This window comes from Cibotium barometz, chromosome 43 (genome assembly GCF_041138505.1).
Source record: "Cibotium barometz isolate CiBa-2024 chromosome 43, ASM4113850v1, whole genome shotgun sequence".
Classification (NCBI taxonomy): domain Eukaryota; kingdom Viridiplantae; phylum Streptophyta; class Polypodiopsida; order Cyatheales; family Cibotiaceae; genus Cibotium; species Cibotium barometz.
In genome coordinates this window covers 14998286-15011854 of record NC_141088.1, presented here as the reverse complement: position 1 = coordinate 15011854, position 13569 = coordinate 14998286, and the positions used below count along the sequence as shown (strand labels likewise).

Below are 13569 nucleotides of genomic sequence, written 5' to 3'. Positions count from 1 at the left end.
GGGCTTGTGGAAAGGCAACATCTTTAAAAAAAACGTTATACATAATTTGACCAAACAATGTGTCAAAAAATGTTATGAATTGACTAGACTATGTGGCCAAACATAAAAACATTTAGTAGTGCCAAGAGGCATAAAAGAAAAGAAAATTTACAACTTTCCACTCAGGAATAATTTTTCTAAGTGAAAATATATTAAAGCTTTAGTTTAACATTTTGAAGTGTGATTTTAGAGAAGAGTGGGAGGAAATGTCATATGAAAAAAAGCATTCATTCATAGCACACACCTAGAAAAGGAGGGTCACACTAAAAAAAATGACATGCTTGGACATAGTTACAAACTAATAGTATTGGGTTTATGGGTGTTACTCACATATGACCATTTAATGCCATCAGTACTTAGGAAGGGGGGGTTATGAGGAAGAGGCATTTTGATTTAAAAAAATTAGCATTAAAGAAAGAAAGAAAGTCAAGAAGGCCTTAGATGTCAATCTTCACTAGGCCTCAGATGCCAAATTTTGAGTGGATGAAAACCCCAAAAAGTTTAGAGACATCTATAGAATCATCCACACGAGATACAGTTACACCAAGTTATCACTAAAACAATATTTTGATGATTGCTTAAAGTAGTTGTTAACACTTCCAAAACAAAAAAGAAAAAGTATGTGCTTGAAGTTGGAGGGCATGCTTTTCTTAAACTTCACGCAAGGACTTGTTCATTTTACACATTTAGTAAGGCAACATGCATGACCTTTTCTTAAGTTGATAATTCAAAGGTAGCCTCTCGTCGAGCCCATGCCAAACATCCTATGTTGCTTGAACTTTAAGCTTCTCATGTAGGCCTAGGTTTATTCTAAAGTAAGGCTTCATACGTATTGTCTCAACGGACGATTCCCATGATAGGCCTTTGTCCACTTGCCATGGCACGGGAGAGGCAATATCTTTTGTCTCAGTCCATGGCCACGTATAAGCACCGAGATATATGTACTTACCTTTGCCTTAAGTCTACGATACATAAAATTCATTACATACTCGCATATGCGCATATGCGTATCATCAATTGTAGGCATTTTTGAGGTTGAAAAAGTGGATGAAGGATTGCTAATCTAATAAAGTATCTTCTTAATCAAAGAAGGCTTGGATGGAGTTGAGGCTTGAAGGTTTATGGAAAGACATACTATCCGTCGTTTTATATGGTCATGGTCAGTTACAATAATTAGAAAGGCTAAAATGAGAAGTAAAGATGCTAATTTATAGCTTAAACGAGAAGTAAACATGGCACATTAGAGCTTAAATGAGAAGTAAACATGTTAATTTAGACACTAATTTGCATACATAGTTAGCTCATTATCATAAAACCGAGTATTGTCATCTTTTTCATTCGACGCCTGCTTGCACACACATTCGACTCGGCCGACTTGAACCATGGCGTCACCTCTGTTTGCAAACCTCTATAAAAGCGCGTAACAGAGCCACTTAGCACTCGGTCTCTTGCCCTGCTTTGGCTATGGCGTCTGCTCAGCCCTCGCACACAGGCATTGGTACTTCTTCACCACCATCACCATTGCCGCCATCATCCCCCTCCTTGGATCCCATCGACAGAGCGACCCCCCTCTTGAAGAATGCCTGGTCTCAGATCGTGCGTGGCGATGGCGAGGCCCTTCGAGCAAAGGCCGAGCCTTCATCTTTCAAAAAGCAGCTGCAAGAGCAACAGGAAAAGCTTCAGCATCAGCATCATCATCATCATCATCATCATCGTCCTCCCTCAGAAGATGATGCGAGGGTTAGGGTTAAGGCACATCTGTCTTCGGCTGCCGTAGTCGCAGTCGCGTCAGCCTCTCTGTCTCCCGTTTCTCCCAAAACGCAGCTGCAAGAGCAGCATCGGATTTTCTCTGAAGCGGATGCTAGGGTTAGGATTAGGGTTGATCCAAGTTCTGCGTTTTCGGCGGTCGTAGCCACAGGTGCACCTGCTTCGCCTACTGGTTCGCCTGTTTCTTCTTCTGATGATATTTCTTTGTCTCCGCGACAAGAGAGAACGCAGGCTGCCTGTGATTCGCCTCCCATAACGCTCGTTGCCTCATCTGATGGATCGGTCATTGAATCTTCCCCTGTGGAAAGCAAGTCTGCACAGAGTCCTGTCAAGGCCCCGAAGCCTGCATGGGGGAAGCCTGGCACTAATGCTGGACACAACTCAGAACCGGCACCTGTGATGGGGGCTCTCTCTTGGCCCGCTCTCTCCGAAGCTCGTAGCACAAGGTCATTGGAACCTTCTAAGCCAGCAGCAGCAGCTCAAAGAGCAGCTCCAATATTATCCCCTGCGTCAGGCGAGAATCATGATTTCCAGGTATTGCCTTTCCTCAATGCAGTTTTCCTATGAATACATTGGCCGGTTTCTAAATTTGAGTTTTTTTTGGGCGTTTCACATGTAATGCCTTTTGATGCCATGTATGATGAGTTTTATGTTGCATACGTTTTCCTGCATGAGAGCACAGGCACCTTCTTCATCGCATAAGGGTGCAGGTGGGAATGGTGGAAACTTTTCTACTATGACAAGACATAAACCATCCAATCAGCACGATATTGTTGGAAATGGCAGTAGTTTACCAGCTCCCATGCTTTCAGATACAGCTACTTCAATCACAATTGTGCATCCTGCAGATGCAGATCAGCCAGAGAGGAGTGGTGGCAGGGAAGCCAGAGTAATAACTGTTTCTGACAATGGTGGTGGAGTACATCACAGAGGAAATGCAGCCAGTCACGTGTCAAATGGTGTGGCAGGAAACAGACGCAACTTCTTGCGGGATCAAGGCAGGGGAAATAATGGATGGCATTCTCATGGGAGAGGGTATGGGAATGGGAGGGACGGTAATATACCAATGCAGCAACACCGAGTTGGCCCTAGGAACTTACCACGACCTTTTCTTCCATTCTTGAACACTAATCCCGGTTTTGTCAATGCAGTTGGATTTCAGAGTAAGTATCCTGCTAGAACTAGGTGTTCCCTCTCCTAGAGTACGTATTTGCATTAAAATCTCTTGTTTTTTTGTGTTGAAAGCTGCTTTTGGTGTAGATGTGCCAGGTAGTCTGTATTATATTCCAGCACCTTTTTGTGTGAAAACTTGAAAGCTGCTTTTGGTGTAGATGTGCCAGGTAGTCTGTATTATATTCCAGCACCTTCTCCAGATCCTTTACTTGGCGCCACGTATTTTGGCCCTCCTGGAGTACAAGGAGTGTTGATGCATGGCCCAGATCCCATGTCTTTACAAGGAATGTTAGTCAAGCAAATTGAATATTACTTCAGGTGTGGAAGTTTCCTCACCTGGCATGGGAATTGTTTCTTCAAGTTTTCAACAAGTGCGTGTGAGCTGATGTATAGTGTTTACTCTGTAGTGTTGAGAATCTGTGTAGAGACATCTATTTAAGGTCAAACATGGATGATCGAGGATTTGTTCCAGTTTCTGTAATTGCAGATTTCAACAGGGTGAGCTTTCTTAGTCGTTCTATTACTTTATGTGCTGACAGTCAGGAGACTGGTCTGATGATGTTGGTTGTCCTGATTAGGTGCGTGCTCTGACGCAAAATCCCTTTTTAATCTTGGAGGCTTTGCGAATGTCAAATGTTGTAGAAGTCCAGGTAAATGCTAGCTGCATGGGGTTGAGTTTGAGTTCTTCATTTTTTCACAGAAATGACAAATTGTTGGTGAAATGCAGGGTGACAGGATAAGAAAACGAGATGATTGGGCGAATTGGCTATTACCAACTAGCCAGCAATCAGCTGGCTCTAGCGTTCTCTCCGAAGAAAGAGATCGAACTGCCAGGCCTTCTGCTTCCTCTAAAAAGTCAGAGGGTGAACATTTGAGGTCTGTTAGAGCCGATGATCAGAGCAGTCGTGTAGGTCATATGAGCACAGCCACTCAAGTTGGGGAGAAATCCGAGCGACGTTCATTGTTAGGATTGGATGTGCAAAGTGGGGTGCAAGATTCCTTTTTGCAACCCTTTATACCAGCAGTTACAGGCGGCTCTGGAGATCGAGATGCATCTGCCAGCTTCAGTGGGAGTTTTATCAACTCAGGAGGAAAATCAAGTGTACTTCCTGCCTCTGGTGCCCTACAACGGCATGCTGAATTCAATGTCAGCACTGTACCTGGTGACAATGAAAGTGATTGCACACTCCAAGAAACTAGCAGGGTCTCCGAGGAGAAGCCCGAAAACATGCATACCTTGGTGGAATTATCTAGTGCGGTTTCAGAAAGAGGGGATGGAAAGGTTGAATGCAAACATTCTACACAAAGTTGTGATATTGAAAGGTTGTAGCAGATCCTCTCGTCCAAGTTGTCATATGTTTACTAGACCAGTGTTTTTTTTGATGTCTGATGGTTGCAAAGGTTTTTGACCTTTCTGTGTTATATGCAGCTGCAGTCACAACATTGAATAAAAGAAATGGGCGGTAACTGTCAGATGTGTGCAACCGCTCATTATAATCACCCAGGTATGTTTGGTCCATGTATGGTTGTAAAGCTTGCCTTTTTTAGAATAAAAAACACAGGAGTGCTGCACATTTTTGTATTTGCATGATGTGAACTTGATTAATGAATTGATGATGCTTTTATAAGGGGTTTATGCTGTGCTGCACATTTTTGTATTTGCATGATGTGGGAACTTGGTTAATGAATTGATGATGCTTTTACAAGGGTTTTATGTTTAAGTACATAGGTTGACATGGAAGCTATTTAAAGTTATTAAGTGGAAGCATACTTCGAGCAGGAATGTCATTTTGGTCAAGGAGATACTGTTTGTAAGGGTTTTAAAGATTTTCTGCGGAACTTGTATGGACCTTTCTGCCTGTGAGGATGAAGATACAAATTGATTGTTCATGCAGTATGCACTACCTTTAGTCAGTTTTAAGTTTCAATAGGCGTCAGAAACCATCAGAGTTCATATGGCAATGTGACATGTGCACAGCGCAAGAGCTCTTCTGAACATAGCGTGCAGAGAATACAAGCAACAATCTGACAATTAAAGAAGCTTTTCCCAGCACCTCCTTTTTTATGCCTAGCCAGTTTCTCATAGTAACTTTTGAGAGGCTGATGCTAAATCCTATTGCAGACTTTTTGGAGGGATCACATAGTTTGATGAGGTTACTGACATGCAACTTCATCCTTTAGTTGCATGAAAATTTGGACATCCCAAGTTTTTGTTTTATGATTTAAACCAGAGTTTGGTGAATTATTAGAACTAGGAACTAGTTGTGCTTATTTTACACGGGAGAAGTCTCAGGGTAAGAGTGAGGTTTCAATAGAGGAGTAGGCTTAGCGTGAGAAGATACGGAACAAAGAGTTTGAAGGAAGCAGATATCAGTGATAGTATTTGTTGTTTGGTGCGCCGAAACATGGATCTTAACTATAGTGAAATTTTGCAGGTGCAATTTTCTCAATGTTTGGAAAGGGAATCATATAAGTTCAACACCTTGTTGGCGTATGGTTGGACTTATTTATCGTGCCAGTTCAAGTCTTGTCCAGGCATTTTGCAGGCACATAAATTACAGAGATGGAAAGTGCAGTGCCTTGAAAATGATGCAGCACTATCAAGTGAAGCTATGATTGGCGGTGAACATTTGTCAGCTCATGATTGGGTTAAGAATGTATGGAGATTAGAAAGATTGATCATTGAAGCCATATTGGTTTTGATGCAAATTTTGTCCTACTCAGGCTTGATCACTTTTACGTGAATCAGGAACGTACATTTCTGTTTTTTGGCACTTTAGTTATTTTGGCAGACCTATTCTTAGTGATTTGAGTAGGGCCAGTCTTGGCAATCAGTTGTATAGATTTGTGGTCATTTTTATTGCAGATTATCCTATTCCTCAGAGTTTAGTACAAGCAAATTTGACTTGAATTTCTCAGAGATTAATACAAGCAAATTTGACTTGAGTAATATTGTCTTACGATTAATCCATTGTAATGTCTCAAGTGTTTATGCATTGAAGTGATATGTTTGCAATGTGCCAATTAGAGCTTCATTCATAACTTGTGGGGTTCACAAGTCAAAATATGCTGATTTTATAATTAATGGGTAGTGCTTTGCTAATGTACTGTTGCCCAGGTTATCTATTGATGAAGGATTTGTTTACTCAGTTGCATTGCGCACGCTTCCTTGCGAGTAGAATCACATATGAAGATATTATTGTGCTACTATCATCTCATGAAAGATCTGCTACTATATTGTAAGGTCATTCTGTCAAAATTTACAGGCTACATTCAATGTAACCTGCTAGTCGAAATGGGCTGATTTTATAATTAATGGGTAGCGTCTTGTTAATTTACCATTGCCCGGGTTATCTATTGTTTACTCAGTTGCATTGAGTACGCTTCCTTGTGATTAGAATCACATTTGGAGCTCTGGTATCAGAGCCCTAGAATCACATATGAAGCTCTGGTATAAAAGCCCTAGAATCACATTTGCAGAAATCATTGTCCTACTATCATCTCATGAAAGATCTGCTGCTACATTCTATGGTTGTTCTGTCTTTTAATGGATCTCGTGTTTTGCTCGGGGGAATGGGTACATAGGTCAGACCTAAATCTGCAAACGTTTGAAGAATTTTTTTCTTTAAGACCTTGATTTTGGATCAAAGGCTGCTATTATTTTCATGCGATCATATTTACTTCTCCTTATGTTAAAGGAGTCTCCTAGAGTGTTTTTTTTCCTTGATGAGTGACCCTGCTAAAACCTTAATTATGCCATTCTTTTTTGTGCTCTTGTGAGATTTTTTTCCATTAATTGATATGGCGATTGAAAATTTGACTGGAAACATCGTCGGTAAGGTATCATATTTTCTATGGTTCAAAGTTTGGAATTATCTTGGAGTTTTTTTTTGGGAAATTTTTAAAGATCTGTGAGTTTCTGTTGCATGGAAAGTTAGAAGGGTCTATGAGAGTTTGTTTTTTTAGAAGAGCACCTGGCTGCTTACAGCATTTTTTGAAAGCCTTATTTTTTTCTCCTGTGCTAGGAAGGATATCATTTTTAATTTGAGAGGACAGGCAAAGGAGGTTTCAGCTTTTTTTAAAGCTGAACTGACAAACAGGCTAGGAAGAATATCATTTTTAATCTGAAATTACAGGCAAAGGAAGTTTCAGATTTTTTTAAAGCTGAACTGACAGTCAGGCAAAGATGTTTAAAGTTTAGGCTGCTGTCTATCTTGGACATTCTTAAATCTTTCAATGCTTTCTCATTTTTATCTTCTAATGGCTTTCTAAAAATTTAAATGTTGCTGTTGGGTGTTCAAGTTTCAAATATCTTGAAATCACAAGTACAGCTTGGCTCCTTTCAGAACTGTGGAGAGTGACAAAGCTTATTTCAGTGGTTTCTCTTTTGCCAACTCTTGTTTCTTGATCAAACTGCATCTTTATGCTTCAAGTTTACATGTTTCTTTTTTTTCAGTCACCACATTTTTTTTTCTTGTGTGTAGCAGATCTAAGAACTATTGTCAGGACCAACTCTGGCTGCAAACTATAAGAAGTTGCGGAAAACAGAAGGTGACTCTTTTCGAAACATGGAAATCTTGCAGTTTTGGTGGCTTCTAAACATCATTTACATTTTTTAGAAAGCTTGTTTAGCCTCTAGAGGCTGTGACTGTTTACCTGTCAGTTTTACCTTTGAGCTGAGTGATTGATGGCTGTTTTTGGCCTTGTAAACAAACTAGTCTGTAAGCAAGGTTTTGTTGCTACTTTGTTTCTAATGTGTTTTTTTGTGCAATGGCAAGTTTTTGTACAATCAAACATTTTTAAATATTTCGTATGTTTGAAATTCTTTCTTTTGAAGTCTTTTTTCATTGAAAAAAAAAATGTAGCGCAAATCTAAATGGGCGTCAAATCCACCCGTTTCTTGAAATGTGTGCATCGGTACTTGCAATGTGCGGCCTTGTAAGTTGTTCCTGATCATGATGGCCTGTACACTGCCTAAATTGCTGCACACTGCTCCAGCTGGCTTCCCAACCCCATGACTGTGACCCGGGCATAAATGTATGTAACACTGGTGAATGCGTTTCATGTCGCCAGCTGGATTCATATGCTAGGGTTCTTTTGTAGAAGTTGGGCATTTCCTATGGTAGTTGGCCATAAAGTCCCCAGAGGCTGGACGTCTACCTGTTTTTTTTTCTTTGCCAGTGCCGAAAATTTTTATAGGAGTTGCCTGCAAACGGACTTCTACGCTAGTTACATAATATAGCATTCCAGAGTATCTTTGTAGTCCTGAATCCAGATCGGTAGCGTCTCCACCTTTTGATCCCATACTTGCCGACCCGCAGGTAGGCGTACCTCATAGGTATGATTGTTAGGCGTTGTATCAAGACCCAATTTCTGCATAAGTTTGTAATTAACAAAGTTGTGTGAGCTGCCAGGGTCTAGAAGAATGTGGATTCTATGGCCATTCACTTCTCCATGAACTCGGAGATCATGCAAGCCAAAAACTTTAGAGTTGAACAGACAATCAGAACATGTACTAGGGCGAGAAAGTACAGTAACTGAGGTACCTGTCAAAGACAACTGGTCAGCTGCCTTTGGCTTGGGTCTTGCGTTGGTCTTTGCTCCCTTTTGCTTCGGGCACTCGTTACGCATATGTCATTTTTCTTCGCAAATGAAGCAACGTCCCTCCTCCTTGAGCTTCAAAGCCTTAAGGAGACGTTTCTTCTTCGCTGGTGTCGAAGTTGAATTCTTTGAAGGTTGGTCCGAAGACTTTTCTTCAGTCGTGCTAGCCATTGGTGCAGAGAACTTCCTTTTGTGCTTGTTCCCCTGCTTGGTAACGGGTTTAGACTAAGAATGAATGGCCTCGTCCAAAGTTTTGCATTTGTCGTTTTTAACATGTAAACGGTATGAGTCGGGTAAACCGGCTACGAAGAAACCCAAAAGAGTTGTGGAATCCATCTTCGTAGCTTTCATCTGCAAGTCCCTAAATTTTTGGAGATAGGCCTCATAAGTGAGGTTGTGCGAGGTCATGGTCAAAGTAGTAAACCGGGCAGCAACATCATAGTCATCCTCCTCCTTGAGGAATTCTTTCTTGAAGACGTCTTCGAACTGTGCCCAAGTCGTTGGTTTAGGATTGAGTTCCTTCCACCAAAGCAAAGCTTTGCCTGAGAGGAAACCTGCTGCAATTGGATCTTTTTTTTTCCCGGAAAAACGATCCTTCTATTAGTTAATGAGAAAACGCCATAAGGCTACAAAGCTCACCTCGCAAGGAGGGATAAAAAACACAGTGAACACCTGAGCCCCACCCCCGTGGCTGGCCGCTCTCTGGGGGGGGGCTACCTAGTAGTACATGTGGGAGGTGAGAAAAGCCAAACTGGAGGCCTGTAGTGCCAAGTGACATCCTCGCCCCTCGCGGTGAGGAAAGGGCCAGGCTGCCAAGTGCGGAGGAAAGCCTTGCGGCGCCCTCTCATGCGATCCGAGTCGCCCTGGAGTTTCCCCCAGTGTCCTCTCAAGGTGTGAATGATGTCCACCCAAAGGCCCTGTATGACCTCCGCCGGTGGAGTCGCCTGGCGGTCAATGGCCTCCCTGCATCGGGCTCTCCATATGTGCCAAGCCGTCATGCTGCTGATCATCTCCCATCTGTGCCCGACCCCCTCCTGAGGGGCTGCCGAAGAGAAGTCTGGCGTCGGAACCACCGCCATCGCCCTGTCATAGACCTGGATGGTCGCACTGCCAGGGACGTCCTCATATCCAAGGGCCGGGCCGCTGTCCGTGGCCCAAGCCACCGCACCCCACGTCACCAGCATCTCACCTGGTGAGCCTGCAAAAACCATCCTGAGAGCGCGCTGCCAGACCTGTTGTGCCTGTGGGCAATCCCATAAGCAGTGCCGCTGCGACTCCTGTGCATGGCCGCACCGAGGGTAGGACGCTGGGTGACTGCCAAAAGCTAGCCAAGCCCCCACAGCCAGTCCAGAGAAACAGCGTCACCTTCCGGGGCCGGAAGCTGGCCCAAAGGCGCTGCCAGAAGTCCCTAAGAAAGGCAGGGGAGAGCCCCTGTCGCCGCCAATGCTCGGCCGCCGCCGGGGTGCTCGCTATCCTGTGTCTCTGAATCCGCCGCCCCAGCCTCGCTGTGTACTGAAAAAAGGGGATGCCTGGGCTGGCAGGGGCCAAGTAGGGATCTCGCCAAAACCACTCACCTGGATCCCACTGAAGGCGAATAAGAGGCCTGCTGTCCCAAGCCCATAATCTCCAAGAACAGTCCTCCCCTATCGAGGCCGGTGAGGGGTCTACATGCCATTGTCTCTGATGAAAGCCGACCACCCGCACCCTCTGAAGAATACATCCCTGGAGCCCATCCAAATCTAGTCGTGTCCTCTGAAGCTGGCCACCCTCTCCCACCTCGAAAGTGAGTGGGGCGACTCTCTCCGCTGTGCCGCAGACCGCTAGAAGGATCTCATGCCGAGTAAAGACACCCATCCACTGTGGAGGTGGAGGGTCCTGTACTGGGGTCCGCCACTCCCGGGGGATGGCCGCCTCAATGTCCTGTCTCATCAACTCTCTGCCCCTCATCCCACTGAGTCTCCTCTCCTGAGCCTCTAGAGGCAGCTGCTGAAAACCTATCCAGTCGTCTAGGGACTGGGCTGGGCCAGAGCTCAGCGGGCCCCACGACACGTGAGACCGCGATCCAACCATATGGCCACTGGGGAGTCGAATCAAGGGGTTCCAGATCAAAGGCTGTCTCAGGCGCTCCTCATCGGTGCCCGGGGGAGTCTGGAAGAGTGACGGCCTCAGATGCGCCCAGGCCCTCAGAAGGCTAGCTGCAAAACGCTCCTCGAAGCCAAGGCCCACTCCTCTGGATCGCTGCTCTGTAAAGATCCACCTGATGCTGGGGGTCCAGGGGCCGCTAAGAGAAGGAGTGCGGCTGAGCATCCTGGAAACAAGAAACTCCTTCCACGGCTCAGCGCCTGGGAGGAGGCCACGAACTACCAACTTGCCAAGCAATGCTCGGCTTTGGCAAATAGGATCAACAATGCCCAGGCCGCCTCTCTCCCTTGGCTGAGTGATCACCGCCCATGCCACCTTGGCCCTGGGCCCGTCGCCACCGGACCAAAGAAAGTTCCTGATGAGCCTCTGCACCTGGCCAATGCACGCCCGAGAGAAGGCCCGGCAAGAAGTGATGTACCACATAGTAGCAAGCAGAACCTGGTTGGCCACAACTACTTGGCCAGCCAGAGATAAACGAGCGGTACTCCAATACAGAAGCTTCTTCCGAATGCTCAGAAGAAGGGGGGCTATCTGCTGCTCCGGAGATATGTCAATGCCCACATAGCATCCCAAATAACGCACTGTAGTGCCGGGGGGCAGCCACTGAAAACCATCAACTGGCCTCCAAGTCGGGGGGGTGGGGGGGGGGCATAGAGCTGACCCACAACCCACACGACTTGTGCCAGTTGATCAAAGCGCCCGAAGCTCTGCAAAACCTGTCCATGGCTAAGGCGAAGCGGCGGAGGTTCTCCTCACCTCCCTGAAGATAGACAGCAGTGTCATCCGCAAACTCTGAGTCTAGGAGCTCCTCCGAGGTGCGGATGGGAAGCTGGAGGCCCCGCAAACCTGTATCCTGTGCCGTCGAAAAGGTGCTCATGGCCTCCGCCACAAAAAGAAAAAGAAAGGGCGCCAAGGGGCACCCCTGCCTCACCGAGCGCGAGAGCTGGAACCTCTCTCCGCGCACGCCCTGTATCAGCACCTGGCTATGAGCCGATGTGTAGAGTGCAGAGACCCCACTTCCAAGAAGGCCCAGTCCACCCGATCATATGCCTTCTCGAAGTCGAGAAGGAGCACTGCCAGATCCTCCTGTCGAAATCTAGCCAGAGCCGTAGCCTCCCAGAAAGAGAAAATGTTATCCAGAATGCTCCTATCCTGGATGAAGCCTGTCTGCGTGGAGTGGATGATGTCCGGAAGGTGAGGCTGAAGCCGCCTGCTGATCGCCTTAGCTAGGACCTTGTAGGCCGTGCCTAGCAAGGTGATCGGTCTCCACTGTCTAATCTCCAGTTTGTCTCCTCCCTCTTTGGGGATCAAGTGGATCAACCCCTCTGCCATGCTGTCCGGCATGACTCCTGACTCCATAATCTCCTGGAATGCCAATCTGAAGCCCCTATGTAAGAGGCCCCAGTACCTCTGGAAGAAAGCCATCGAAAGACCGTCCTCTCCTGGGCATTTGCCCCGAGGTAATGCCTGAAGAGCCTCCTCCAGTTCCGTATCCGAGAAGGGGGAGAGAAGGGAGTGCTGCAAATGGGCCGGCACAACCGGTCTCGTGAAGCTCCAGACTGCCTCCCGAGCCTCTCTCACCCTGTCATCAGCTGGCTCAGCAGAGAGAAGATCCCTGTAAAAATCTGTGGCTATAGCCCGAACCCTGGGGGGATCCACCACAACCTGGCCATCAGCCTGTCGAAGACGCCTGAGACCCTCTCGTCTGAAGCGAGGCCCTGTCGCCTCAAAGAAATCTCGAGTCACTCTGTCTCCAGCCTGTGTCCAAAAAGAAGCCCGAGCATGAAATCGGAACTCCACGCTCCTCTCCTCGATGGATCTGATCTCAGTGCGAGCTGACTCCATCTGCTCTGAGATCCAAGGGCTCGTAGGATCCCTCTCCTGGAGTCTCTGGAGGGACGCTAGACTCCTCCGTAGGCTCCTCTCCTGCTCTCTGAAGGCCTCCAGCCGGTCCAAGGCAGCCTGTCTGAGCATCTGGCTGATCTCCTGCAAGCCACTGGCAAGATCGTTGGCTGCCGATCCTCTCCTGAACTGCAGCTCGTGCCAGACCTGCTCAACTCTGATCGCAATCTCGGGCTCCTCTATGAGACCCGGACGCTCTGGCCCTGCTCTCCTCTCGTGGGGTCCTCGATCTGGAGAAGCATTGGAAAGTGGTCTGAAAACGAGGAGCCTGCAAGTATGCCCACAGTGCCACCTCTATCACAGGCCCACTCATCAATGTAAAACCTGTCGATGCGGGAAAGGTTAACTCCTGTGGCCCGTCTATCCGAGCGCGAGAAAGATAGACTCCCCTGCAACCTGCCAAACTCCGGGAGAGTCCACGGATCCTGGCCTCTCACCTGTAGCACTAGTTCCTCCCAGGCAGCGAGCTCCGGCCCATGAATGGTCTCCTGGCTGCCTCCCATCCTGTCCTCTGCATCCTCCAGCATGTTGCAATCCCCTCCGAGGCACCAGTGGTCTGCCAAGGGGAGGGACTGCCTAATGGTGATCCAGAACTCGGCTCTCCCGGTCATGGGGTGTAGAAGTTGAGGAAGCCAATGCGGTCTTCCCCAACCCGAAGGATGATCCACTGCGCACGACCCTGGACCAGAATGCCAGAGTCCACAACCTCGGATAGAAGCTGCTCGCTGACTGAGATGCATACTCCACCCTGGTTCCCCTGGGAGCCATATGCTGGTGACCAAAAAGTGTGACTCCTGCCTGGCAAGATCTTCCCGCAGGTGCGGGTACACCCGACAGAAAGGTGGTGCTCCTAGATGAGTCTGGCGAAGTATCCTGGAGAGGCCGAGGGAGGGATGGGGGCTCACGGCGAGGAGGGGGGAGAGCGAGGAGAGGCATCTGCCAGAG

At 46.9% G+C, this 13569-nt stretch overlaps 1 protein-coding gene across 3 annotated transcripts; it reads left to right on the top strand.

Moving 5' to 3' along the window:
* Window positions 1-1356: 1356 nt before the first annotated feature.
* LOC147613574 (uncharacterized) lies at window positions 1357-5925 on the top strand. 3 transcript variants are annotated; one of them, XM_086781571.1, is made up of 8 exons: window positions 1357-2340; window positions 2489-2969; window positions 3138-3297; window positions 3387-3477; window positions 3558-3629; window positions 3707-4302; window positions 4415-4484; window positions 5415-5925. In XM_086781571.1, the coding sequence occupies exons 1-7, from the start codon at window positions 1504-1506 to the stop codon at window positions 4428-4430; spliced, it is 2253 nt and encodes a 750-aa protein (XP_086637697.1). In that variant the 5' UTR covers window positions 1357-1503; the 3' UTR covers window positions 4431-4484; window positions 5415-5925. The 3 variants fall into 3 exon arrangements, with proteins under 3 accessions (XP_086637697.1, XP_086637696.1, XP_086637698.1); XM_086781570.1 differs by having other exon boundaries at window positions 4409-4484; XM_086781572.1 differs by having other exon boundaries at window positions 1359-2340; window positions 3147-3297; window positions 4409-4484.
* Window positions 5926-13569: the final 7644 nt, after the last annotated feature.

What these genes read in the sequence shown, in the direction of transcription:
- LOC147613574 (XM_086781570.1), top strand. Translation starts at nt 1,504, where the DNA reads ATGGCGTCTGCTCAGCCCTCGCACACAGGCATTGGTACTTCTTCACCA. An exon ending in TAATTGCAGATTTCAACAGG is followed by an intron (nt 3,478 to 3,557) that starts GTGAGCTTTCTT and finishes TGTCCTGATTAG; the next exon opens with GTGCGTGCTCTGACGCAAAA. An exon ending in CAAAGTTGTGATATTGAAAG is followed by an intron (nt 4,303 to 4,408) that starts GTTGTAGCAGAT and finishes TGTTATATGCAG; the next exon opens with CTGCAGTCACAACATTGAAT.